The sequence below is a fragment of the Prunus dulcis genome, chromosome 2, assembly GCF_902201215.1.
Source record: "Prunus dulcis chromosome 2, ALMONDv2, whole genome shotgun sequence".
Lineage (NCBI taxonomy): Eukaryota > Viridiplantae > Streptophyta > Magnoliopsida > Rosales > Rosaceae > Prunus > Prunus dulcis.
This window is the reverse complement of record NC_047651.1, coordinates 2,915,886-2,941,274: the sequence shown is the minus strand read 5'-3', so window position 1 is coordinate 2,941,274 and position 25,389 is coordinate 2,915,886. Positions and strand designations below refer to the sequence as shown.

General features: G+C 36.7%; 2 protein-coding genes across 3 annotated transcripts; one reads left to right on the top strand and one right to left on the bottom strand.

The window, feature by feature from the left end:
* The first annotated feature begins 8,391 nt into the window (after positions 1-8,391).
* LOC117619537 (repetitive proline-rich cell wall protein-like) lies at positions 8,392-9,333 on the top strand. Its single transcript, XM_034349518.1, has 2 exons — positions 8,392-8,602; positions 8,703-9,333. Exons 1-2 carry the CDS (start codon positions 8,467-8,469, stop codon positions 9,059-9,061), a joined length of 495 nt encoding a protein of 164 aa, XP_034205409.1. The 5' UTR covers positions 8,392-8,466; the 3' UTR covers positions 9,062-9,333.
* Positions 9,334-13,147: 3,814 nt separating this feature from the next.
* Positions 13,148-22,734, bottom strand: LOC117620111 (CSC1-like protein At3g54510). Of its 2 annotated transcripts, XM_034350222.1 has the most exons (10): positions 22,205-22,734; positions 21,667-21,807; positions 19,575-19,638; positions 19,199-19,411; positions 17,296-17,490; positions 16,138-16,436; positions 15,407-15,686; positions 14,828-15,106; positions 13,960-14,193; positions 13,148-13,711 (listed from the first exon to the last, which is right to left on the bottom strand). In XM_034350222.1, the coding sequence occupies exons 1-10, from the start codon at positions 22,519-22,521 to the stop codon at positions 13,550-13,552; spliced, it is 2,184 nt and encodes a 727-aa protein (XP_034206113.1). In that variant the 5' UTR covers positions 22,522-22,734; the 3' UTR covers positions 13,148-13,549. The 2 variants fall into 2 exon arrangements, with proteins under 2 accessions (XP_034206113.1, XP_034206114.1); XM_034350223.1 differs by lacking the exons at positions 19,199-19,411; positions 19,575-19,638 and adding an exon at positions 21,251-21,311 and having other exon boundaries at positions 22,205-22,732.
* Between the last annotated feature and the right edge of the window lie 2,655 nt (positions 22,735-25,389).

Here is a 25,389-nt window from a genome sequence, read left to right as displayed (position 1 = left end):
AAAGTTTGGGCTTTTTAATAAATGTTTGTTTTGGGTGTTTTTTGAGTTTTTTTTCTGTTGGGCTTGATAGTGGCAGTGCTGTAATTTATTGGAACTTCAACACTAATTTGTTATTTAATAAATGGATTTTGGGTGTGTTTATGAAGTGTTTTCCATGTGGGGTTTTTTTATAATTTCAGCTCCTATTTTGGGTATATTAGTGAAGATCCCAAATTTTAATGAGCAATTTGAGAGAACCTGGATGCTTAGACGTCTAGATTATATTTGGTAGTTCTAGAAAATCAACATACATTATTAATATTGCTTAAGAGTTGAAGAGGCGCAAATCATTGGCTTTATCTGAAGTCCTGCAGTATAAGGAAACAAGTAATGCTAGTAATTTTTTATTTTTTATTTTATTATTATTATTATTATTTACTGAGTATATATGCTGTGGACATCAGAATAAGTTATAATTTTTTTTTCGTATATTTAAGCATTTTTTTAATTTCTTTTATTTCTTAAGAGAAAAAAAAAAAAATTGTATTTCCAACAAGATACTAGCATGTCGCTGTCGTATATCAACTAGGTGAATAAATATTGGAAGAAAATCATCATGGAAATGATTGATTCCGACTCTCACTCCTTCTGGTTCATTCTTATTGTTTTGATTACAAGTTAGTAAACATCTCATTACAATCTAAAGGATCACTAAATATTATTCCTGCAACATGTCATGACAAATTAAGCTTGGGATTAGTACCAGGGGCGGAGGCAAGTAAGGACTGGTTCAGTCACTGGCCCCCACTCAACTTTTTTTCTTTTTAAAAAAATGCAATATGTATTGCTGTTATTGAATAATCTATATTAATTAATATGTTTATTTTATCACGTGGGCCAGCAGCCAAATCCTGTTTTCCTTTCCACCAAGCTCCACTTTCCTTTCCTTTTTCCAAAGGTTTATGGCTCTTATTATTATATATTTACCCTTTTACGAAAATTGATAAAATCCTAACCATTTTTCTCCTTTCTTGGAGATACACAAGCAGTAAAGCAGACTTTCTCAATGCACTGCCTGTGAGTTTTTCTCTCAAACTCCATATTAAACTATCAAGTTTTAATTAGGTTAATTTATTCAATATCAAGTTTTAATTAGGTTAATTTATTCAATTAAAGTTTTTTTAGTAGTTCTCTTTTTTATTTTTTTCTTTATTTATTTATTTTTAGTTCATAAAATTTTGATTTTTTTTTCTTTTTATTGATTTTAATTGATCTTTCAATTTATGTATAAATGATTGCTTCGTTGCATATATTGAGAGAGACATTTCCAATAGTATAGATGACGAGGTTGTTATGCAACGATTTCAAAATATGAAAACTCGTCAAGAACAATGATGATTGTAATGAATACACAATATGATTTTTGATGTTTTGGTATGTCTTGTGAGTTCAAATTTTTTATTGTTTATATTTTGTGAGAGGCCCCCACACACATGAAATTCTAGCTTCGCCACTGATTAGTACCCAAATGCCAAAATGTGACTTCATAGTTAGTAGCATATCCTCTAATAGTCAGAAGGCTCAATTATGCTGGTAGACGTTAGGGAAGTGGAAAGTCAGTGAATGAAAATAAATACCATTTGAACTGCAAAGCCGGTGAGCATGTTGCCTCTTTGTACTAAGATCTTTTTCAATCTTAATGAAGTTGACATCAATCCTTCAATTAATTATTAAGTGCAAGCACATGAGCCTCCTAAACAGTTCATCAAGTTTACTATAAATAACAAGGTTGCCGGAACTGATAAAAAGCATCAAAGCCAACCAACTTGTAAAAGTTGGATCTACTACTTTTATACCATTTTAGTGTTGCAGGATTTTTCAATGCAGACCCGTCTTATTTTCCAAGGAGCCCTTCTGGGTCTCTGGTTGTGCTTGTTTGCTGTAAGCTTCTGCTACAGCAATGCAGAGACTATTGAGGAAGCTGGAGAACAAGCACTAGACAAAGCTTATTAAGGTGAGATATAATATATATATATATATATATGTATAGTTCTTCTTTCATCGGACGTCCACACATTATTACCTTGTGGATGCCATTGTAAACACGGAGAAGAACAAAGAGGGGTAGTAGAAAATACATGGCATACGCACGGTAATAATGTCTAGAGGGGAAGCTATTAGTCTTAGTGTGATCAAATAGTTCTTTTAGGCTACTTGATTACACTACAAATTTTCTTTTAGAAGGAAGCTACTTAGGCTACTTGACAGCTCTAGCAATGTAGCACAATACAATAACAAAAGTTACAAAACAGACCCCTTCATTGCTCCTCATTATTTTGAATTACTTACTGAAATCTCTGGGTATGTTATTTTTTTGTTAATTGTTTTTCTGATAAGTAACATTCTTCTGCATCTCTTTGTGCACATGTCCAATTGAAGAGCTGCAAACACAGTCTGCAGAGCTCAATGAAGAAGGGAAGTTTGTCTTTAAGAAACATCCTTCACCTAAGATTCCAATTGTAAAGAAGCCATTTCCACCAAAGCCCTTCTTCAAGAAGCCACTCGCTCCACCCTTCAAGAAGCCAATCCCTCCTCCAGTTCCAATCTTCAAGAAGCCACTCCCTCCACCTGTTCCAGTCTTCAAGATTCCACCCTTCAAGAAGGCGGGTCATCCGCCGGTACCAGTTGTGGAAGGAAAACCTTCTGTAAAGAAGCCATTTTTTCATCCCCTTTCAAAATTCAAGAAGCCATCTCTACCTCCCGTTCCAATCTATAAGAAGCCACTTCCTCCACCAATTCCCGTATACAAGAAACCATTTCCCCATCCTATTTTCAAGAAGCCTCTTCCTCCACCCATTCCAACATTTCCTCCACATCCTTTCCTTGGGAAACCACTCCCTCCTCTGGTTCCCTAATGCTAGCCTAGTGTTCTTTCACCTAAGCCCATATTGTTAAGGGATGAAAGCATAGAAATTATGTATTGGTATAGAATAAATTCCTACATGGAGAGAGAAAGATACACAGAGAGAGAGAGAGAGAGAGAGAGAGAGAGAGAGAGAGAGAGAGAGAGAAGAAAGATGACAATGAAAGAAGAGACTGTTCTTGGAAGTTGGAACTTTACTATCAACTTTTGCATTGTAATATTTCTGCTTGTTCTTGCTGTTATATGGCTACTGTGTGATAGTAAATTTGCATTTTATCAGTTGAAGGAAATATTTTTCATTAATTCCAAAGAATCAACCTCAAGCCCTCAGCACATAAGACTTTTTCTGGATTAATTAGTACTCAAATGGTTAATTGCCAAGCCAACGGGTCCGCAGCTCAATGGTAAGAGCACTTGTTTGTAGATCAGTGGCCTCAAGTTCGAACCCTAAACCAAATGGCACCTCCCCCTTCCAAACTTTGACTACAAAAAAATGGTGAATTGTCAAAGGAGAAGAACCACACTAAACGTACTTAATTAAGGACTAGTTTAATCATTACCCTAATTCTAAGTCCTTAGTGAAACGGTGCTCTGAATCTTGGCATCTGACAACCATTTGTACTTTGCCCTTCATTATGGAAAAGAATGATATCATTTCATGTGAGAATATGAAAACTTCGTTATGTTTCCTATTTAGATCGGTGCACTAGATACTAAGGTATATCAGGTTTTGACAAGAATTTAAATCAGGTTATACCTTGAGGCCCAAAACCTTGTGGAATAAGAAAAGGTTTTGAAGCCTATTAAGGGGTCCTATTTATTTCCTTTTGCATGAACCGTTGCTTGATGGGCTTAGAAGATTAGTCAAGTCAACCCTTGGTGATGAGCAGAGACGACTTGACCTAGCCTATATAAGCTTAAGGCCCTGCTCTCGTCTGACACATTCTCTAACCCTAATCTCATTATAAAGAGAGAGCTGAAACAGATTCTGAGAGAGAGCAGAAGTCTTGAGCGTTCCTGTTCTTGCTGGGATTGTTGCTACTGCGGTTGAATGAGTTTAGAGGTCATGTACTCATGAAAGATGGCACCAGGTATGTCTTTATGTATTTCAAATTGTGTGAAAGATCATGAACACGCTTATAAAGAAATCTAACAGTTGGTATTAGAGCTTCGAAGGACATGGTTTTTAGGAAGATTTCCAAAACAGATTTGCCTACGCTTTTGAGAGAGGCGATCAAAACAAGAAACTATAGAGTGCCTAGTAACGCCGTACCTAAGACATTTTTTTGAAATTTCGACTTCCAGAAAGCCTAGTCTGCGGCACCTTCATGTATGGGGTTGCAAAGTTGAAGTTAGAATCTATAACCCTCAAGAGAAGAAGCTTGATCCTGAAATAATTTGCTGTCATTTTATTGGTTATCCTACAAGGTTCAAATGGTTCTAGATTTTACCATCCAAATTATGGTACCTGAATTAGATTTAAGTTTTTTTTTTTAAATTTTATAATTATACTATCCAAATTATAATACTCGGATTATTGGGATTGGTTGTTCAGTATAAAGAACTAGTTGATCAACAACAAGAAGAACAAACTGCAGAAAACCCACAACAAGAAAATTCACCTGAACCAATGCAGTTAAGGAGATCTGATAGAACAAGAAGATCCACAGCAATTTTGGATTATGTGTACTTACAGGAAGCAGATTTTGACATTGGGGATGAGGCTGATCCAACAAGTTTTAAAGAAGCTATGGAGAGTCTGAATGCAGACAAATGGAGGAAAGCAAAGTTGAATGAACTCGAAAGCATGAAGAATAATCAAGTATGAGAATTAGTTAAACCTCACAAGAGCCAGAAATTGGTAGGCTCGAAATGGGTATTCAAAAAAAAGAAGGATAAGGATGGAAGAATCGAAAGATTTCAGGCTAGATTGGTAGCAAAAGGACTCACCCAAAGGGGGGGAATTGACTACACTGAGACATTTTCTCTAGTTTCCACCAAAGATTAATTCTTTCCGCATCATTATGGCTTTGGTGGTGCATTATGACCTACTTTTACATCAAATGGATGTAAAAACTGCTTTCCTGAATGGTGAACTCGAAGAAGAAAATTTTATAAGGCAACCTGAAGAGTTTGCAAAGGAGAGAAAAGAGCATATGGTTTGCAAACTTGACAAGGCAATTTAAGGACTGAAGCAAGCAAGCAAGCAGGATGTGGTATTTCAAATTCCATCAAACTGTTTCATCTTATGGTTTTGAAGATAACATAGCCGACCAATGCATTTATCTGAAGAAGTGTGGGAGCTGATTTATTTTTCTAGTGTTGTATGTCGACGATATACTTTTGGCTACAAATGACCACAATTTACTGAAAGACACTAAGGAGCTACTTTCAAACAATTTTGAGATGAAGGATTTGGGAGAAGCCGCTTTTGTGTTAGGCATTGAAATTCAGAGATACCGACCTCGAGGCCTACTAGGCATGTCACAGAAAACATACATTGAAAGGATACTCAAGCGTTTTGACATGAGTATGTGTTCTGGACAGAAAGTTCCTTTAGCTAAAGGAGTATTGCCCAAGAATAAAGAAGACGAAGATGAGATGAGGAACAAGCAGTACGCTTCTCTAGTTGGAAGCATTATGTATGCAAAAGTGTGTACAATGCCCCACCTAGCCTTATGCATTAGCAAGATGGGGAGATTTCAGTCAAATCCGGGAATGCAACATTGGATAGCTGGAAAGAAGATTCTGAGGTACATGCATAAAACAAAGGCTTATATGTTGATTTGCAACGCACGTGGTTATGCTGATGCGAATCTTAGAAAAGCAGAGGATGATTACATCTCTACTTCAGGTTTTCTTTTCAAGATAGCAGGAGCAGCTGTTGCTTGGAAGAGTGCTAAACAATATGGTGTTTCGAGTTCAACCATGTTTTCAGAATACATAGCTTGCTATGAAGCCACTTCTCATGCAGTATGGCTAAGGAATTTTATTAAAGACATTAAGGTCGGGGACTCGATTTCTAGACCAATACTGATATATAATGACAACACTATGGCTGTTTTTCACTGCATGAACAACAAGATGTCGTCTGGACTTCAGCATATTGACAAAAAATATTTAACAGTGAAGGAGGAGGTAGCAAACAAACTAGTCATATTTGATCATATCAGAACTCAAGATATGATTGAAGATCCGTTCACAAAGTTTTTGCCTTCAGAAGCTTTTCCAAGACATGTTGAGAGCATGGGATTATTTCCTAGCTTTGATGCTGCAATTTAGTGGGAGTCTTGTTTCCATTCTGATATTTTACTAGTATGTTTATTTTTGTTGTTTTCTGGATTAAGGGATTTTCATTTAAGAATGTTAATTTGGTTGACAGTTTTATTTATTATTGAATAAATTCTACCATTTTGACTATTTAGCTGTTTAAACTTAATATGTAATTTTGTTTATGCATGTGAGTTTATGGTCTCTTTTGAGATACTATTGTTTTAGTAACATTGCGGATTGACTATTGCTAAGTCGTAAAGGGGTACATGTACTGAAAGCATAAAGATTCACATTAAGGATCAATACATATTAAGGTTCGCGTTGGTAGTTGCTTCATGTGTTTTGAGATCGCATTATGTGATTATAGATGGCCCGTTTTTAATAAAGAGAGCAGTGCATGTCTATAGTTCGTTTTGTCTAATCACTTTTCACTGTAGCTTAAAGGAAATGACTTAACTGATTTAAACTCATGGCCAATAAACATTATCAAGCCTTTTGGAATACAGAAGCTTAGTGCTCTAGTGCTTGATCTAGTGGGAGAATGTTATGTTTCCTATTTAGATCGGTACACTAGATACTAAGTTATATCAGGTTTTGATAAGAGTTTAAATTAGGTTATACCTTAAGGCCCAAAACCTTGTGGAATAAGGAAAGGTTTTGAAGCCTATTAAGGGGTCCTATTTATTTCCTTTTGCATGAACCGTTGCTTGGTGGGCTTGGAAGATTAGTTAAGCCGGCCCTTGGTGATGAGTAGAGACGACTTGACCTAGTCTATATAAGCTTAAGGCTCTGCTCTCGTCAGACACGTTCTCTAACCCTAATCTCATCATAAAGAGATAGTTGAAACAGATTCTGTGATAGAGCAGAAGTCTTGAGCCGTTCCTGTTCTTGCTGGGATTGTTGCTGCTACGGTTGAATGAGTTTAGAGGTTGTGTACTCAAGAATGATGGCGCCAGGTATGTCTTTACGTATTTCAGATTGTGTGAAAGATCCTGAGCACGCATATAAAAAAATCTAACAAACTTTACAAATCGAATATGACTTGAATATTTAATCTCGTAACCCAAAATTCGTCAAGACCAGGCTCCATGACATTACTATTTCTTAAGCTCAACTGGTAATTATGTCAAAGGTTTTCCTGGTTCCAAGAAGAGGACATGCCTCAATAATAGAACTTGGGGACCATATGGTTCCAAGAAGAGGAAATGCCTCAATTGGACCATATGGTTCCAAAAAGAGGACATGCTTCAATAATAGAATTTGGGGACCATATAGTTCCAAGAAGAGGACGTGCCTCAATAATGTCACCGGTTACTAATGCAGTTCACTTTCAATTTGATTAGTCAAAGTCTGATGTCTAACTAAACCAACTTCCAATTGATATTTCCCTGCTCACAAGTCAAACTTGATACAAATTTGCCTTGCCAGAATTTGTAGTTATGCATAAGTAATTTTATTTGCCTAATATTTAATTACTAAACTCATTCTTATGTGTGAGGAAAAGAGTAAGGGGTTATGTACATAAAAGTGTCCAAAACATATTTCTATAAATCTTCATTGATTAGTTTCCCTTCCAATTCACAATCATTTGATTTTAAGTCAGTTTCTTAGTGCGTAATATACTTAATTCTTTCAAGTTTATTAGGGTTTTTACACTACTAATAGTGGCACGTTTGCAACTCATTCATTCTCAAGCGTATCTCTAAAGCTTGGATATTTTAGAGTAATTAAACATAAATAATAATAAAAATAATATTTATTCCCAACAGTATACTAGGTGAAGAAAAATTGGAAACAAATAATGGCGACTCTAGTGGGAATGACTGATTCCGACTCCTCACTCTCGTTCCGATTACAAATTAGTAAAAATGTCATTTCTCACATGGAGTACGTAAGAGCTTGGATTTTATGATTCTAAAGGATCACCAAATATACCCCCAAAAGCATGACATGACAAATTAAGCTTTGGTTAGTATCCAAATGACAAAATGTGTGACTTCTTAGTCAGCATTAATGCCATTTGACAAACTTGAACTATCAGAACAGCTGTGCTGGTAGCAGTTGTCATTGGATGAAATAAATACCATTTGAGCTGCAATCCTTTTCAATCTTAATGACCTTGATATCAACCCCTTAATTAATAATTAAGTGCAAGCAGACCTAAGCCTCCTAAACTTACTATTTATAGCATGCCTGCTGCAACTGATAAAAAGCACCAAAGCTAGCTTAACCAAATTTTAAAAGTTGGATTAAGCACTTCTATAAGTGGCAGCTTATTAAGAAGGGTTTCAATGCAGACCCGTCTTGCTTTCCAAGGAGCTCTTCTGGGGCTCTGGTTCTGCTTGTTTGCGGTAAGCTTCTGCTACAGCAATGGAAAGACTGTTGAGGTCGCTGGAGAACAAGTAGTACTAGACAAAGCTTTTTCAGGTGAGATATATATTTATATGTGTGTTATTATATATTAGTCTTGAGATCACATAATGACATTCTTCTGCATCTCTTGTGCACCTGCATGTCCAAATTGAAGAGCTCCAAACAGAGGCTGCAGAGCTCAATGAAGAAAGGAAGTTTGCAGTGCTTCCACCAAAACCCTTCTTCAAGAAACCACCTGTGCATAAGATTCCCATTGTAAAGAAGCCATTTCCACCGAAGCCCTCCTTCAAGAAACCACCTCTACATAAGATTCCCACTGTAAAGAAGCCATTTCCACCACCAGTTCCAATCTTCAAGAAGCCACTCGCTCCATCAGTTCCAATCTTCAAGATTCCACCTTTTAAGAAGCTGAGTCATCCGCCGGTGCCAGTTGTGGAACGAAAAAATGGGGATCCAGGATATCGGATTCCAGGATATCCGACGAGCCCATTTCCCCCTCCTCTTTTCAAGTAGGTCTCTTCCTCCACCCATTCCAACATTCAAGAAGCCTTTTCCTCCACATCCTTTCCTTTGTAAGCTACTCCTTCCTCTGGTTCCCTAAAGCTAGCCTAGTGTTCTTTCAACTATAACAATATTGTTAAGGGATGAAAGCATAGAAGTTATGTATTGGTATAGAATAAATTTCTGCATGGAGAGAGAGAGAGAGAAGAAAAAAAGGATATGACTACGAAAGAAGAAACTGTTCTTGAAACTTTATTATATATTTCTACTTGTTCTTGCTGTTATATGGCTACTGTGTAATACCAACTTTGCATTTATCAGTTCAAGGAAATATTTTTCAATAATTCAATAGAATCAACCTTAACCCTCAGCACATGAGACTTTTTCTGGATTAATTAGTTCTCAAATGGTGAATTATCAAAAGGAAAAGAACCACTAAACCTACTTAATTAAGGACCAGTTTAATCTGAATCTTGGAATGACCCTAATGCTAAGTCCTTCCTGAAACTGTGCTCTCAATCTTGGCATCTGACAGCCATTTGTACTTTGCCCTCCATTATGGCAAAGAATGATCAGATTTTATAGACAATATGAATACTTGAAAATTCGAATATAGCTTGAAGATATAATTAATCACACAACCCAAAACACTCTGGCGCTATCCGAATCAATCACTTATTGTTATGTGGTTTAACTTTCCCACATGACAATGCAACTTTCCAAGCACAACGGTGGCATCCATGTTACATCTAAGTTCTTCTCCTAGACTAGGCTCCATGACATTACTACTTTTCAAGCTCAAGTGGCAATTATGTCACCGATTCTTCTGGTTCTGAGAAGAGCAAATGCGTTAATCAAACTTTAAGGGGACTCATGGAGGCTATTAATGCAGTTCCCTTAGCACTCTATTCAAGCCTTGGGGACCAAACTTTCAATTTGATTATACAAGTCAAAGTCTAATGTCTAAAGTAAACCTACTCAATGCTGACAAATCAAACTATATACAAATTTAGAGCATTCACAATCATGCTTCCTATTTTTTAGTTAAAATTTAACTAAAAACACACAAGTTATTTTAGGAGCTCTCTAAATAAAATTTGAACTCCAATCATACTCTCTAGTTTAGGGAGTCATAAATACTATAGTTATTTTTTTAATTCAATTGATTGGTTCATCTCTATAAAAAATAATATAAAAAAATAGTTAGCATTAATTAAATGTTTATACAATAGTACGGTACTACCACGTGGCAGTACGCACATGTTGCGTGGCTGTCTTTTAAGAGAGAGAATGTTCACATCCAGATTTAATGGTAACGCCGTTAGTAACCAACTCTCTTTTTTGTTTTTTGTTTTGTTTTAAGAAATAGAAAAGAAACCCTAAGACATAATTACTTTTATCGAAATCTGCACCACTGTTATGAAAAGAAGGAAGACTTTTGCAACCATAAAGCTGTGGATAGTCATAGAGGTAAACAAATATCCTCAATAGTACAAATCATTGTACTATTGCATAACACAAGTCGAGGATATTTGTTTACCTCCTGGCACTGCCATGTGGTAGTACTGTATTATTGTATAATTTCTCTACTATGCATCCTTTCTCTCTCCTCAAATTTAGGAACTCATAGTGGTCTCCCTATTTTAGAAGGTGGATAAGGAGTATAGTTGGAATTGTATTTTCCAATTCCTCCCTAAAATTTGTCTAAGGAGGTGGTCTAGGAAGTACATTGTGGATTCTCTTACCTTGCCTGAATTTGTAATTAGCATAAGTAATTTTATTTGCCTGATATTTAAATTTTAATTAATAAACCCATTCTTGTGTTTGAGGAAAAGAATATACGAGGGGTTATGTACATGAAAGTGTCCAAAACATATTTCTATATTTCTATAGACCTTACAAATTTCTCATGGACAAAATAATAACACATTTATGTGTATCATGAAAGGCCAGAAGACACTTCATAAGCCGGAAACATGACCAGCATGGATTTTACCAACAAAAGCCTATCTGAACAGTGCTTATTTCACTTGTAAATCAAGGAAAAGATAATTATTCAAGTATAACAAAAAGTTTGTTCACATCATAAATGCTGCTGCCATGCTTCGGAAGATTCGATTTCATCAAAATAGGTTCACTATATGTATCCACCTAAAAATGGGATACTGTAGAATCAATCTGAATGTAGCTACATATTCCTTCACTAGCACTTGCTATATATGTAACAACCCGATCCTAAATTAATATTTTATTATTATTATTTTATTCTAGTAAAAGACCATTATGCCCCTAGAATAATTTAATGGTATAAAAATTAACTTTTTGACTGGGAAGGAATTTGGGAATTTGAATTGTACCATTACGTAGAGTACGTTGATACGAGTTCGTAGACACGTAGTGAGCCTGAATCGGAGTTATAACGAAGAAAACACGGTTAAGATACGGTGAGGGGAAAAATGGTAATTTGCCAGATCAGATTTTAAAACCTCTCTTTCTCCTTCGTGCGACAGACTCTCTCTCCTCCATGTGACAGACTCTCTCTCCTCTCCCTCTCTCTTCAAACTCCGGCCGAGGCAGCATGCAAGGCTGGTACCAAAAGGACCGGCCCAGCTCTGTCGTCCCGTCTCAACCAATCCTGGCCGCCAGCCGCCGCTTGTGCCGCCGAAGAACTCGAAGAAACAGCGGGGTTTTGACAGAATTTCCATCGGCTCAATCTCTCTCTTCCGGTCGTCATTTTCGGTGATCAAGGTATGGAATCTCATCTACTCTTCGAGTTCTAGCTGCCTATTAGGTAGGAATTGGTTGATTTTGAGTGTAACGGAACGATTTGGGGAACTAGGTTTTGGCCAAATTTCAGGTTGAGATTCCAGCCATTTCAAGCCATTTTTCGAGGCAGGTCCCAGAACAAAAGTGGTTACAAATAGGGTGCTACATCTAAGATAGGAGTCTTGAGCCGTGATTTTGAGATTTTCTGGCGAAGCATTATCTCTTTGGGCACCACGCGCTGCCGGCACGTGTGGCGGCACATAGACACTGACAAAAAGGGGCAGTGTGTTCCAATGCGATTCCCTAATTTTCACAAGCACGTAGGCGTGCCTAGATTCCAGTTTGGATACTGTTTGAGCCTCGAACGGATTTTGCCTATTGTGCAATTTTCGGGTTCGATACTTTTGAACCGTTGGATCGTAGTCAATTGGATATATGTTGATCTAGGTAATTTCAGGATCGTATGAGATTCTACGGATTGTAAAACGGAGTCCCGAATACTCCGAAAATGCCAACCCTAGGGCTAGGTTTATAGTAATTGTCCGATCGTACGATCAAGGGTAATCTGACCGTCCGATCGAGACCAAACTCTCGGGACATGTGTCCTAGGCATATTGGAACCTCTAGGAACTCTCGGATTGAAATTTGGAGGTTGTGGACCCCACGGGGTCCCAGGTCGACTTTTGGGACTTTTATCACTTTTTGAGTCCCGAGACACTTCTAGACTGTTCCAAAGATGAGAAAAGCTTTGTGGGAAAAGTTGTGATAATTCTGGAAGATGGGTTTCAAACCCACCGTAGGAGTACTGATGCTTACGAGGATTGCGACTCAAGTTGACTTGGTGTCTCTGAGGCCTGCTAGGAATGCGGCTAATGCCTGAGAGGATTGCAGCTCATGTTGACTTGGTGTCTCTGAGGCCTGCTAGGATTGCGGCCTCCAAGGCCTGCGAGGATGGAATTGATGGTAGTGATAGAATTGACGGATCGGAATTAGGAGTACACCTAGGTAGAGAGAATTTCAATTATGAGATATTCTTAAACTAAAATAAAGGGAGTTCAGTGTATGGCATATTTATATTCAGTGTGACAGATATGAATAGTGAAAAGAACTACGTGTGACTTTATCCCTCAATAAGGATACGTAGGCAGCTTAGTGTTACAAGGTGCAGCCACGAGTTGGGGTCTTTGAAATTGCTAATGTTCTATTGTTATTCTGAAAGTTGTGATGAACTTTATTAGCTGAATGATTTACTTGATTTATTGAGGCCTGAGGCCAAAATACTATGATGCTTGATTTTTGGTTATATTTTGTTACATGCTGGTAGTTGGGCTATATATAAACATATATGCTTGTTTTACAGGTAGTGGGGTTATATATAAACATATATGCTTGTTTTACAGGTGGGAATTTTTGGGAAATGTTCAATTTACAAAGGAGACTCTTTCGGATTTTCGGCAAAAATCGTACTCGAATTTCATTGAATTTTGGTTAGAAGGGCATTTTGGCCAAATGTGTCCGGCAACCGCCAGGTGTCGGACATGCACAGGATTCGACTCATATTCCAAAGTGGAATTTAGGTTGGGTTATGTCAATATATGTCAATGCCTTACTATGCATGAAGCTTCTTGGTGGTGATGATGAAACATGTAAAAAGTAGTTACACCATGGATAGGAAAGGAGTTTTCTTGCCATTGATTTTCCACATGAAAATATGGGTATTGGGGTAGCTCGAGTTTAAAACGAAGATGAGGAAACTAACGGCGCCGTGCAGCTTGACCCTGATTCCATGCAGTTCAGAGGGCGCAAACAAGGTGGGCAATAAGCAGTGCTAGCATTCTCATAGTTAAACTCCACCTGATTGCACTTCTCATCAAGTTCATCAAATTCCTTGGCATTCTGAAAGAAAGTGTCAAAATCAAATAAGTTCAAAACTTGGCCATATCATCATAGATGTACTAGCAAACAGCTAACTTATCACTAAGAAGCTCTACAACTCCTTGGGCAATCTAGTTAGTCAAAATAATGCACCATAGGAAATGTTTGCATAACTCTATTCAATATAATTTACCAGATTCATTCAACGAAACTATATTTATATATTCTCATAACCCTCTAAATATACAAAATATTCATAAGAGAGATACCTGAATAGATAAAAGGTTGAATGTAGGAAGAAAACGCATCTTGCAGTACTCATTAAACATCAAAGTCAGCACGAGAAGTGGAATTGTGGAAATGGACGCTGCTGGCTTTGATTTCAGTCCAAAAATACCAATCATAGTGATTTGCATGAGAATGATTGCAATGAGAATATAATGATGGATGCAAGGCCAAAACTGTCCACACGTCTCATAAACGGTTTCATACACATCTTCAATCTGCAACATAGTAACAGTTTATAACACTTGTACTTGAGATCAAAGTGCATAAAATAAAATGCTGCTCAGGTGTAAAATAATTTTAAGCAATTCACTATTTGAGGTTAGAGTCAGACCAAGTAGGCCACATATCAGATTGTGACATCCATATTCAGAAAAGTGTTAACTCTCAACTCTATGTGAGACAAATGATTTTCAGATCATTCAGCCAGAACAAACATACTTCTAAGGAAGACCTATAAAATTTGTACACAAATTATGACAGTTAGACATCAGTTTCCAGAGAATAACTACTGTAACGTTGATAGATATTCTTGGCCCATCCCCTAACAACTTAAAAAGGTCTGATTATGCAGTGGATCAATGTAGCTCTTATTTAAATCAGACTTCTAATTATAGGAAAAATAAAAGAAACAAATATGCTTCTCAACCCCGTGTCAAAGAAATAAAGTTATAGACAAAACAAGCAAAAGAGGGAAAGAAAATGAAAATCTTGGTCTCATTATTTTTCTCTCTTATTTCTTTTAGGTCATGCATGTTTAACGTATGAGAAAAAAGGGGCCAAAAGAATGTCATACTATAGTAACAATAATAATAAACTTGGATAAATAAATGCAAAGTTGAAAAGATCAACCTGATTTATAAACACAGCATAGCCAAGCAAGAAGTAACCAATCAGAAAGGGGAGCAGAAGAGGTGCGACAACAGCATACACTATACCAATCAGCACAGACAGTGAGACCAAAGGAATGATTCTGTAGTAAGGTAACGAGTAAAGATACGGGGTTTTCTCTTTTCCACGGCCATATGTACAGGACTTTATAGCATCCCAACAAAGTAATCCTGGTTGGAGGATCTCCAAAGAAAACCCTGACAGCCCATCTGTCAAAATATATGTCACAAAGAAATCTGCCTGAAACATTAATAGATAAAACAAGTATTAGAAAAAAGGACAAAACTTACAGACAATAAAGATGAGCAAAAAGAACTACGCAACAATTTATCTCAAAATCTACAACTATCTGAAATACATGCAACAATTATTAAAGAAAATAAGGTTAACAAAATATTGCACAACCATGTTTGGTCTCTCATCTAGTAATTTTCTAATAAAAAAGAGACACTAAAATCCTTTATAAGTTATGACGAGTGTGAATTAAAACAGTTTATCAACAGAATATGCCAAAAGTATAAATACATGAGACGAACTCACTTGAGCAGAGACAGCACTTGCAAGGTGACTAGGAAAATCTTTTGGATGAGTAAAAGATTCCCCAATTTCATCTATTAAGGATCCGGATAACAAGCTCCAAAAGAACACATTTCCCACTAGAAAATAAAAAACCATGTTGCAAGCTTTTATTTCCTCCTTGCTCTTTGAGATACAGCCTGCTAGTTTCGCCATTCCAAGCATTGCAAATGGAACAATGTATATGAACCCTTTAAGAACGGCACTTGGAAGATACCCTGTTATAATAGAGCTTAACCCTGGTCTGTACATGTGAATAATAACAGAAGATTACACATTAATTATCTATGCTGGAAAAAAACATAAACACTACGCCGAGGGAGAGTTAAGATGCAGTGACAGAAGTACCAATCTACATTGACTTATGTCTATCTGGATCTTGTGGTTTGCGAATAAAAATTGCCGAATTAATACAATTGATATCAAGTACAAGATGAATAAATGAAAGACAATTGCAACAAGTCAAAATAGACCCAAAAAAAAAAAAAAGCATGAATATAGCTTTTGTGCATTTCTTTGAATCATCACACAGCAGCAAACTTCCTACTATTAACCCTTGGGGTTAGCCCAAGTGGTGAGGGAGGGTGGGGAATTAATAGTCAGATGAGTGCGATTCAGGCCTAAATTCCAAACCTCAATGATTCAACTAGCACTCAGGATAATCAAGATAAAAATAACAATAGAATAAGTCTTACATCAACTGTACAGCCATGGCTGGAGGAAACCATTTCTTTAGTTTCTCAAATTTGGCTATCCCTTGGACTGCAGTGACTGGGATGGCAAAGAAAATTGTAAGAAGAGAGGCTGCAACAATAACTCCAAAATTGCAAAGTGGCAAAAATCTGTGTGGAATTGCCAAATTTCTCCATGATACATCCCTGGGTTCTGGAGCTGCGTCAGTGATCCAAAGAACTGGATTTGAGTGCTGCTGAGATTGGGCAACTAGCGCTGCACCCAACCGAGACTTGAATGTAACAAAAGCAACAGGCAATTCCTACAAATATAAATGTATGTTGCATAAATCATGGTGAATTATTTGATTTTACCAAAGAAGTTTCTTTATAAAAAGTATTGATATAGAAATTTGATAGTTCAACAAGCAGCAAAATGGTATAAAAATATATAAATGAGCATACAATTAATGGATATGGGATGGTGGGAGACTTTTCTTTTAATAAGGGAATAACAATAGACTGATGACCTGTGACATTTATTTATATTTGTTCTGTTTTCTAAAGAAAAAACAACTAAGAACGTGATGGGATGGTTATAATTGGATTGTGTGTGTCTGTGATAGAGAGAGACAGAGAGTGGAACTTATTTTTAAAAGGAGGTAGTTTTATAAAAATGAATAGTTTTTGAGTGCTGAACCTCTTCTTTTTTAATTTATTCAGATAAATTTTTGAGTTACACTGTAAAAGATAATCCTCCCTCCCGCCATACAGGTAGCAAAGTCTCGTTCATGAGACTTGAACTTGAAGCAGACAAAGTCTCATTCATGTGAGGCCTGAATGCCACTAGAAAGTGGAGACAAATGCCACTAGACCACATTGTGCAGCTGATATATATAGAAAGTATTGGTTAGAGAATAATCTCCAGACAAAATCTACAACAAGACAATATAGAATTCTATAATATGATGCATAACACATACATATGCTGGGAGAGGGGGGATTCATGGATTTTTAGAATATTTTAGGGCTTTAATTTCTAATCCTCTTCAAACATGCTGAAGAAGCATCTTCCACAACTCTTATATATGAATTACAAATACTAACCAGATAATTTCAGTTCCAGAATACCCGATATGCTTTGTATGATGTATAGTAAGGCTATTATCATATGATAATTACCTTTTCTTTGAGCATATCTTCACACTGTAATTGGTGTATCTTGTGATGAAGTTCTTCAAGATTTTCCTCGTACAAGGATAATTTCACAGAATCTTCTTTAGACGGATTCAAAAGCAAAGGTGTTTGGTTATGCTTCTTGACCACAGACCGCCTTCTCAAGTCCTCTATCCTTTTTTCAATGGATTTTGCCTGATTCTACACATACGATTAACTGGATCAGACGTCGATAAAAAAAAATAAAAATACAGTAAAAGTAAAAGAAGGATGAGAAACCATAGCAACTATAAGTGTTAACAACAAATCATAGTCCCACATTAACATCCAACAATTATCCTGTCACCAAGAATATGCACCAGTGTTGAGATAATACAAGGCAAATATGTAATCATTAAAAAGTGGATAATGTCTTGTGCTAATATTGATTGATATCGATACTTCAATCCATTTCTTACATATAAACTATGGGAAAAAACAAACATAAGCTGTACCTGCAATAGGATATTACCAAAATATAAGCACAAAGCCAAACACATTGCATTAAGCCAGAGCTATGTGGAACTTGTGTGAATGCCCATGAGCAAATTCACCCAAAGCACATCTCTCATCCCAAAAATCATTGTTTGACTATTAACATCAACTCATGAACTCTTAATTTGGGTTTGCCTTACAACCCATCTTATGCATCTCGTGTTAGTGTTAAAATTTGTGCATCAAATAAAACTGTTCCACATCAAATAAGTGACTATCCAACATTAGGTTTATTAACTGGGAAATCTCCTTAATGTGCATTGAGAGTTTTGAGATAAAACCTGACATTTAAACTCCACAAGATGGTTAAGTGAGGGACAATATTGCTACAATCTAGGGGCAACGTCATATGTGTCCCAAGTGGTATCAGAGCCAGTGGTTTGACTGCGACACATGGCACATGATTACCATTACGTGGGGCAGACGCATGGTAAATAGCGACTCAATTGCCCGGTTGAAGCGGCACATGGTCAATAGCAACTCAATATCCCGTTAAGTGGGGTAGCTCAAATAAAATCCAAGATGTGGTTACAAGTCTTTTCTAGGTGGAGCAAGCTCAAGAAAATCCTAATTGGGAGGTGAAGTGGGTTCTTGAAGATGATAGACAGTCACAAATTGATCCAAGGTGGCATTTGATAGGAATGGTGATTTGAACCAAGTTCGTGATCGTTAGGAATTGGGGACCAAAGACAGTTCTCCTATATCATATAAGTAGTTGTCCAGCATTGAGAATATAAAGTGGGATATCTCATTGCACCAGGGCCTTTTGAGATAAAACACCATAACTGATCTCATTAAGGTGGTCAAGTTAGGGACAACACTGGTGCAAGTCAGGAGGCAAGCTGCATGGCTCCTCATAATTAGTAAGAGTTCATAACCTGCGAGTAGATACGGAAAAAAATTTCTACTTATTGGTTGGTGACATAAAAACACCAATTATTTTACTATTAAAATCATGTTAAGAGAAAAAAATTCATAATAGAAAGCAAAATGTGTACAGTAAATTACAATCATAAGAAAACTACACTAATTCACAAAAGCAAATCTATGACCTATGAGACTCAAAGAAGACTTAAGGAAATAACTAAAACATCCAGAATAGGCCATGATATGTGAAAATGAATCCCCTCCAATTTTCATTCTTTTATTAAATAGAAAAAATTAGTAGAAAGAAAAAGGGACGCCAAGAAAACGAAGCAAATAATCACCCCAAATTGTCCTCTAGCCTTCTTACTCTTTGTTTAACGAAATCTAAAACAATCCCATGAGATAAGTCATAGTATCTAAGGAATGCATAAAACATACAGAGTGCTAGGCATGGAAACATAGTGGCCTGATGCATGGAGTAGGTGATCTGAAATAGTTCAAGCCTTACCAACAACTCCTTAAATTCTTTTCCATCATACAAAATCTGATAAGAATGATAAGCACATGGATGATGCTTAGAGAAGAATTTTTCAACACAACACCCACGAGACTTGTGTTGGCTGCAGAAGGGAATTTCCCGAACCAGAACAGTAAACTGATTAGGCTGATGCCTAATGTTCAGAAGTTGTTGAATCCTTTTAGCCAAAATCTCATTATATTCCTGAAGAAGAAATGATGCAGGATGTCACCTGTTACGTAAACTTATCTGAGTGTTAAGGTCCAAGAAGCAACATTATAAATTCCAATAACCTCTATTACATACAACTTTGATCTTGTGAGTAACTAATTTTTGGATATATGGATTGTGAGAGTGTAACGTTCACCTTGTACAGTAGGTATACTCCATAGAGAGATATAAACCATAGACATGAAAAATGCACCCAAAGCCTGTGGAATTGGAGAAACTCGGTAAGCAAAGCAAGTTAGAAACTCAATATGACAAAGATCAGCTTCTAGCAATCAGGCAATCATGTCTACTCAATGGAAAAATCTACTGGAGAACGACAAGCTTTTTTTAGAAGTTTGTTCGTTTACTTCAACAACACTTTACAGTTAAAAGAATAGATAATCTGCAACCTTGAAATCACATCAGATGTACCAGAGGGGTTGGGTTCATATCTTCGCCTATGTGGAGTGGGAGATCCAAGTGTCTCCAGCCCTTTCACTAAGAGAGAGTGCTAGAATAGCTAAAATCGCCTGGATTTTTTGGGATGTGCGGCAGATAAACATAATATACTTTCCTTGCAAGCCGATTTTCAAGGGCAAGTTATACTCATAGGTCTAACATGGTATCAGAGTGGGTGTATTGCAGGGATGGCTTGGGTTCATGTTTCCTTCCCTGCGTGGTGAGGAAGAGTCAAGTGGTGTCTACAGCCAGCCCTGAGGGGGAGTGTTGGCATAGTCACACGTTGCTGAGTACATTTGGGATTGCAAAATATAAACACACAGGCACCCTTTCACTGTAAGCTTCTTTTCAAGGAGTTCTACCAGTAGGTTTAACACATTGGTGGCTTATTAAGGAATTTTAATGGGTGATCACCCATTAACAAGTACACACCTCCATAGCAAACCTTATCTACCAATCACAAAATGTTAAATGGAAGATGACAAAGGAATATTACCTAACAAATAATGCACATTATATATACTTAAGAATAATTAAGTTCTTCTTTCTTTTATCACTGAGGAGCCATGCGAGATGAAAGTCTAATGCACGGTTTTGAATGAGAGAAAGAAGTGAGGAATCCTCTTTTCAACTCTAACTCTCCCTCTCCAGTTGTTGCTTTTCTTGCTGTTACTTTGAAAGTAGCTGCTTCAGCTTCGGCCACTCGAATTTTTGATAATCCTTTTTATTTCTCATCAAACGAATGGCATCTTCTTCTGGAAATCCTAAGCATGATATTGGGGAATCTCATTGCTATTACTCAAACAAGCATGAAACGTATGCTTGCGTATTCGTCCATAGGTCAAATTGGATATGTAATTAATGGAATAATTGTTGGAGACTCAAATGTTAACTATTCAAACATGCAATCTGCATATCCAACAGTAATTTGACTAGTTTGCTCTAATAGCATGGAAGTAGTCCTGTAAGTTCAGCATGTCAAAGTGAGGTTAGAAGGGATGAAAAGCAGAAATGTTCAAACAGATTTCTAAGTGATCCAGTATTATAATTCTTCATATGTATCATTGCACAACTTAAATATATGAACCACACGAAAAGTAGGTGCATGCCTGTGTTTCCATTCTTGATATTTGATTCCTAATGTTTCTAGGGACTACACAGCCAGCCTTTTGATTAGTACATCTACAAAAATGACACCACAAATTTCTATGTCGAAGGGTTCGCTAATATGATTTTCATAAGATGACTCTTTCTTTAAAAAGTAAGCCAACTAGTGGACTATGAAAAAATGTATTTGTTGAGGAAAACAAGGGGCACAAAAACTTCAATACCATAATTCTACAAGTCTAATAGACTAATACACATGACACTCACCTCTCTTCTCACTGGGGGCTCTCCTCTTTCCCACATCTCAAAATATCTTTTTCTCCATCTCCTACACAACACAGGTGGCCATATTCCCTTTTATAGATGGTGCAATTCAGTTATTTAACCAAAAAAATTCTACAGTCTTCAACGATTTCTCTAGAGAGCAGGCTAGGGAGTCAGTGTTTATATCAACAGTCCAGATAATGTTCAAGAAGCAACAAAATCGAAAACATTTCAAGAACAAAAATGAAAAAAAAAAAAAAAAAAGTCACATCACAACAATTTCAATTCTCTTGGTTGGAGAAAGAACTGGAATCAACAACTATAGCCACAAATTTGCATCACACACTACTTTTATTTCTATTTTTTTATAATACATATCACACAATGGACTAATTTGCAAAGTTAAGACGGTCTCTCACCTGTTGGAACCTGGACTAATGTTAGATATTGTGAAAGAATCCAAGGAATGGTGGCTTATAGCGGTAAGACCGTCGCCGCTATAATTTACTGGCAGAAGTATCAGCAATCCAACAAGAGAGCATACCACAAAGAATTTTATACTGCAAAGCAAGAGAATGCATGTTTAATACCTTTTAAACAGCAGAATTGTCAACAAAACATTGAAAAGAAAAAGCATACTTCAAAGATGCCCAGAAAGCAGAGAAGATATATGACCCAATCAAGCTCAAATTATCATGGGTTTGAATTCTCAAACTCCCCAGCTCTATTTTTCCCTACAGGTCCTCAATCTATGTTTCTATGTTTCTTCTCACGTTGTGCGTTCATTGGAACATGTTCCTCGTAAATTAAACAAATCTGTTACATTTTTTTCTATATTCCATAGACAACATTTTTTAGGGACTACTTTATTACCAAGGAAGAATAAGGAGTGCATGGGCAAATCAGTAATTATCTCATAGACACAACAAATAGAAAAAAATAAAAGTAATTAATTACCCGAACTTGAAGAGGCGGATGATTATAAGAGCGTCGAGGCCGTTGGTTTGGAGAATTTCGTCCTCAGAGACGCGAAAAGCGCGGGAAATCCAAGAGACGGAAGGAAGGAAGCGGCGAAGAGAGAGAGCGGAGCGATTTTCGTCGCGGCGGTGGCTAGGGCTCTGGCTTTGGCTTTGGCGTTGAGATTCAGAGAGGCGGCGAGGAAAGTAGATGGGGTCGTTGGAGGGCTGCTTCTTGAGGATGGAGAAGAGGGTGAGGATGAAAATGGCCAGCCCTATGTTTATGGCCGCTGAAGCTATCAGGCTTTCAGGGTTCATCTCAAAATATTAAGCTTGGAAAAAGGAGGAAGAGTGAGAAGAACTACACAGATGGAGAGACAGAGAGAGAGAGAGAGGCAATGTACTCTAACAGCGTGCAGAGATGAGAAGGGAAAGAGATGAAGAGGCAGGCTGTGGTGGTACACGTGGCGGAGTTTCATGCGAAAGATGACGTTATGGTCGTGGTGGTATAGAATAACTGTTTGGACGTATGTTGTGTGAAGGCACCGATCGAGTTTGCTGCTTTTAAGGGGCTGAAGTTTGAACCTTCAAATGAATCAAAATTCTATTAATACCTATTATAAATTACCTTCCTCTACGCATGGACATGTTAATTCGAATTTGAAATCTCTTTTAATACTGCGAGAAAAAAAAATTGTTAATTTGCATGATCATGAATAAAATAAATTGAATGGTAAAACTGAATCATATTATTATAATGAATTACACAAAATCATTATAATCAGAAGCAATTAATTTTTTTAATTAATACCTTAAAATCATATTATTTCCTGTTTTCAACCCAAAGGGTAGGATGGAAACAAAGAAAAATAATTTTTAATCAGCCTCTTAAAAAAGGAATGTAATTTTATGTGGTAAAGTAGTCAAGGGATTTAACTATTAGGTAAATCTCATTATGAAGAAAACCTCATCGTGTATCCCATAGGATGATGAAATGGAGAAAGAAAGGAAATTGCAACCAGATGTCGAGTCAAAAGAAAAAAGTTATAGCCACGCGCATGCCTCATTAGATTTTTACATTTGATTTGTTAATTTAACAGGTTATTGAATTTGAATCTCAATAATCTCCCATTAATTATAATTTGGATCAAAATTCGATTCATTAACAAGTCTAATTGTGAAGAAGTGTAAGAAAATGAGTTCAGAATTTGGGAAAATTCTATGGTACATTGGTGGTACCGGTGCAGTCACTCATCTAATGGCTCATACTTCATTTTAAAAATAAAGAGCTGAGATTAAATAACTTGATGACTTGTTTAGTCTTTTATTAATTAATAAGCACGTGAGTGAGGGACAAAACTAACCCAGTCTCACAGGCGACGCGTGAAGTCTTCTTTGAAGGGAGGAGTTGCCATCTAAAAAATGAGGTCTGAGAAAAATGACCGAGCATCTAAAAAAGGAGGGAGCAGTGGGCTTTCCTTCATAGAGGCATTGATTCATCACTAAGGAGGAAGCACATCGTGGGTGTGGCTCCTCTACTTGTCCAAAAAAAATGAAATAGGTCGTGAATCGTGTTGGGCGAAGAATTAGTTGGTTGACGGGTGCTCCTGCGCAGATTGGTCGCCATAGCGTTGTTCGAAGTGTCGTAGCGTTGTCATAAAGATTTTGAAGATTTACACCCTTCTTGGCTTTGAACGACGACATTGCTTCCTCTTTTGAGTTGTTGGTGAAAGGAAGTTGAAGGAGGAAGCGTTGAACGTTTTGAAGCATCACGTAAGAGTTCAAATGACCCTATTTTTCTTGTTTAGGAGTTGAATGTATTTTGGGTCAAGAGTTCATGCAATTGCATGTTTTTTTGTTGTGAAACAATTATCCCTATGTGCAATATTATTTTCCTGACTATGTGCAATTACATGTTAAGATTATTCATTTGTCTGAATTGAGGGCCAAGTATGTTAGCACTTTCATTATAATGTAATTTTAGTTTTTTTTTTTTAATTGAAATGTAATTTTAGTTTGAATTTATATTTCTCAAGCATGGAATGGTCTGCTAAGATGGGTAGGGGTGTAGAGACAGTAGTGATTCTGGGGTATCTCAATGGTTGTGAAAGGTCGAGTCACGAGGCACCAATAACATAGAGTGGCATATGTCAACCAAACATCCGGTTAGTCAAAGTAGTGATTATAATGGAGAATTTATCAAAAATAGCCAAAATATGACCCCTAATTTCAAAAATGTCAATTTTTGTAAAAAATTTCAAATATAGCATAAAACTCATCTAAATAGACACATACGCCCTCAAATTTAAAACCCACATAAACCTATATAAATAAAACCTTATTAAATAAAACTTTGGAATATTTCCTTCAAACACTTTTCCAATCACCTCTCCATTTCTTTTTCATTTCTTTTTTCTTTCTTCTTCCGTTTGTCTCCAGCATCACTCCCTCTCTTTTCCTTTCATTTTTTTTTTTCTTTCTTCTTCTCTCCATCTCTCTTTCCCTTTTCTTCTTCTCCCGTATGCATATCTCTCTTCTTCTTCTTCATCAAAAGTATTTAGAACCAAAATTTAGAAAATGATTGAATCAGTACAGAAGTATAATTTCCTCCTCTCACTCAAAAATAAAATAAAATAAAATAATTTCACATAACTTTAATTCTTCAAAAATTGTCACACATTTAGAGGTAGTCTGTAGAACAAAAAATTCAATAAAACGATTTACATTAAAATTAAATTAAAATTTAAAAAAAAAAACTTAAAAATTCATTCATTACAATTCATAAAGTTAAAGAGAAAAATATAACACCATTCTATCTATGAGGTAGGATGAAGTGTAATCGGATTCTTACAAGTTTGTCGATAATGGCCAGTTGAACCAAATCATGAACACTTATGTGTTGATGGTTCTTCTCCTCGTGATGGGATTCTCTTTTCCTTACGCCTGCCGTGCCTTCTTCGTGTAATTGGTGGTAACACAATTGACAGGACCCGACCCAATTTCCACTTTGGAATTCGAGCCAAGTCCTGTGCGTGTCCGACACCTGGCGAACGTCGGACACAATTGACCTTTTTATCCTTCTTACTTCAATTTCTCTTTAAATTTTTCTTAGACTTCTGCCGAAAATTCGGCAGAGTCTCCTCTGTATTTTGACCAATCCCAAAATTTTCACTTGTCAAACCATCT

Coding starts and splice junctions, on each gene's coding strand:
- LOC117619537 (XM_034349518.1), top strand. CDS start 8,467: ATGCAGACCCGTCTTGCTTTCCAAGGAGCTCTTCTGGGGCTCTGGTTC. Junction 8,603..8,702: donor ACTAGACAAAGCTTTTTCAG/GTGAGATATATA, acceptor TCCAAATTGAAG/AGCTCCAAACAGAGGCTGCA.
- LOC117620111 (XM_034350222.1), bottom strand. CDS start 22,521: ATGAACCCTGAAAGCCTGATAGCTTCAGCGGCCATAAACATAGGGCTG. Junction 16,437..17,295: donor AAGATATGCTCAAAGAAAAG/GTAATTATCATA, acceptor TTATATTTGTAG/GAATTGCCTGTTGCTTTTGT. Junction 15,687..16,137: donor GCCATGGCTGTACAGTTGAT/GTAAGACTTATT, acceptor TCACATGTACAG/ACCAGGGTTAAGCTCTATTA.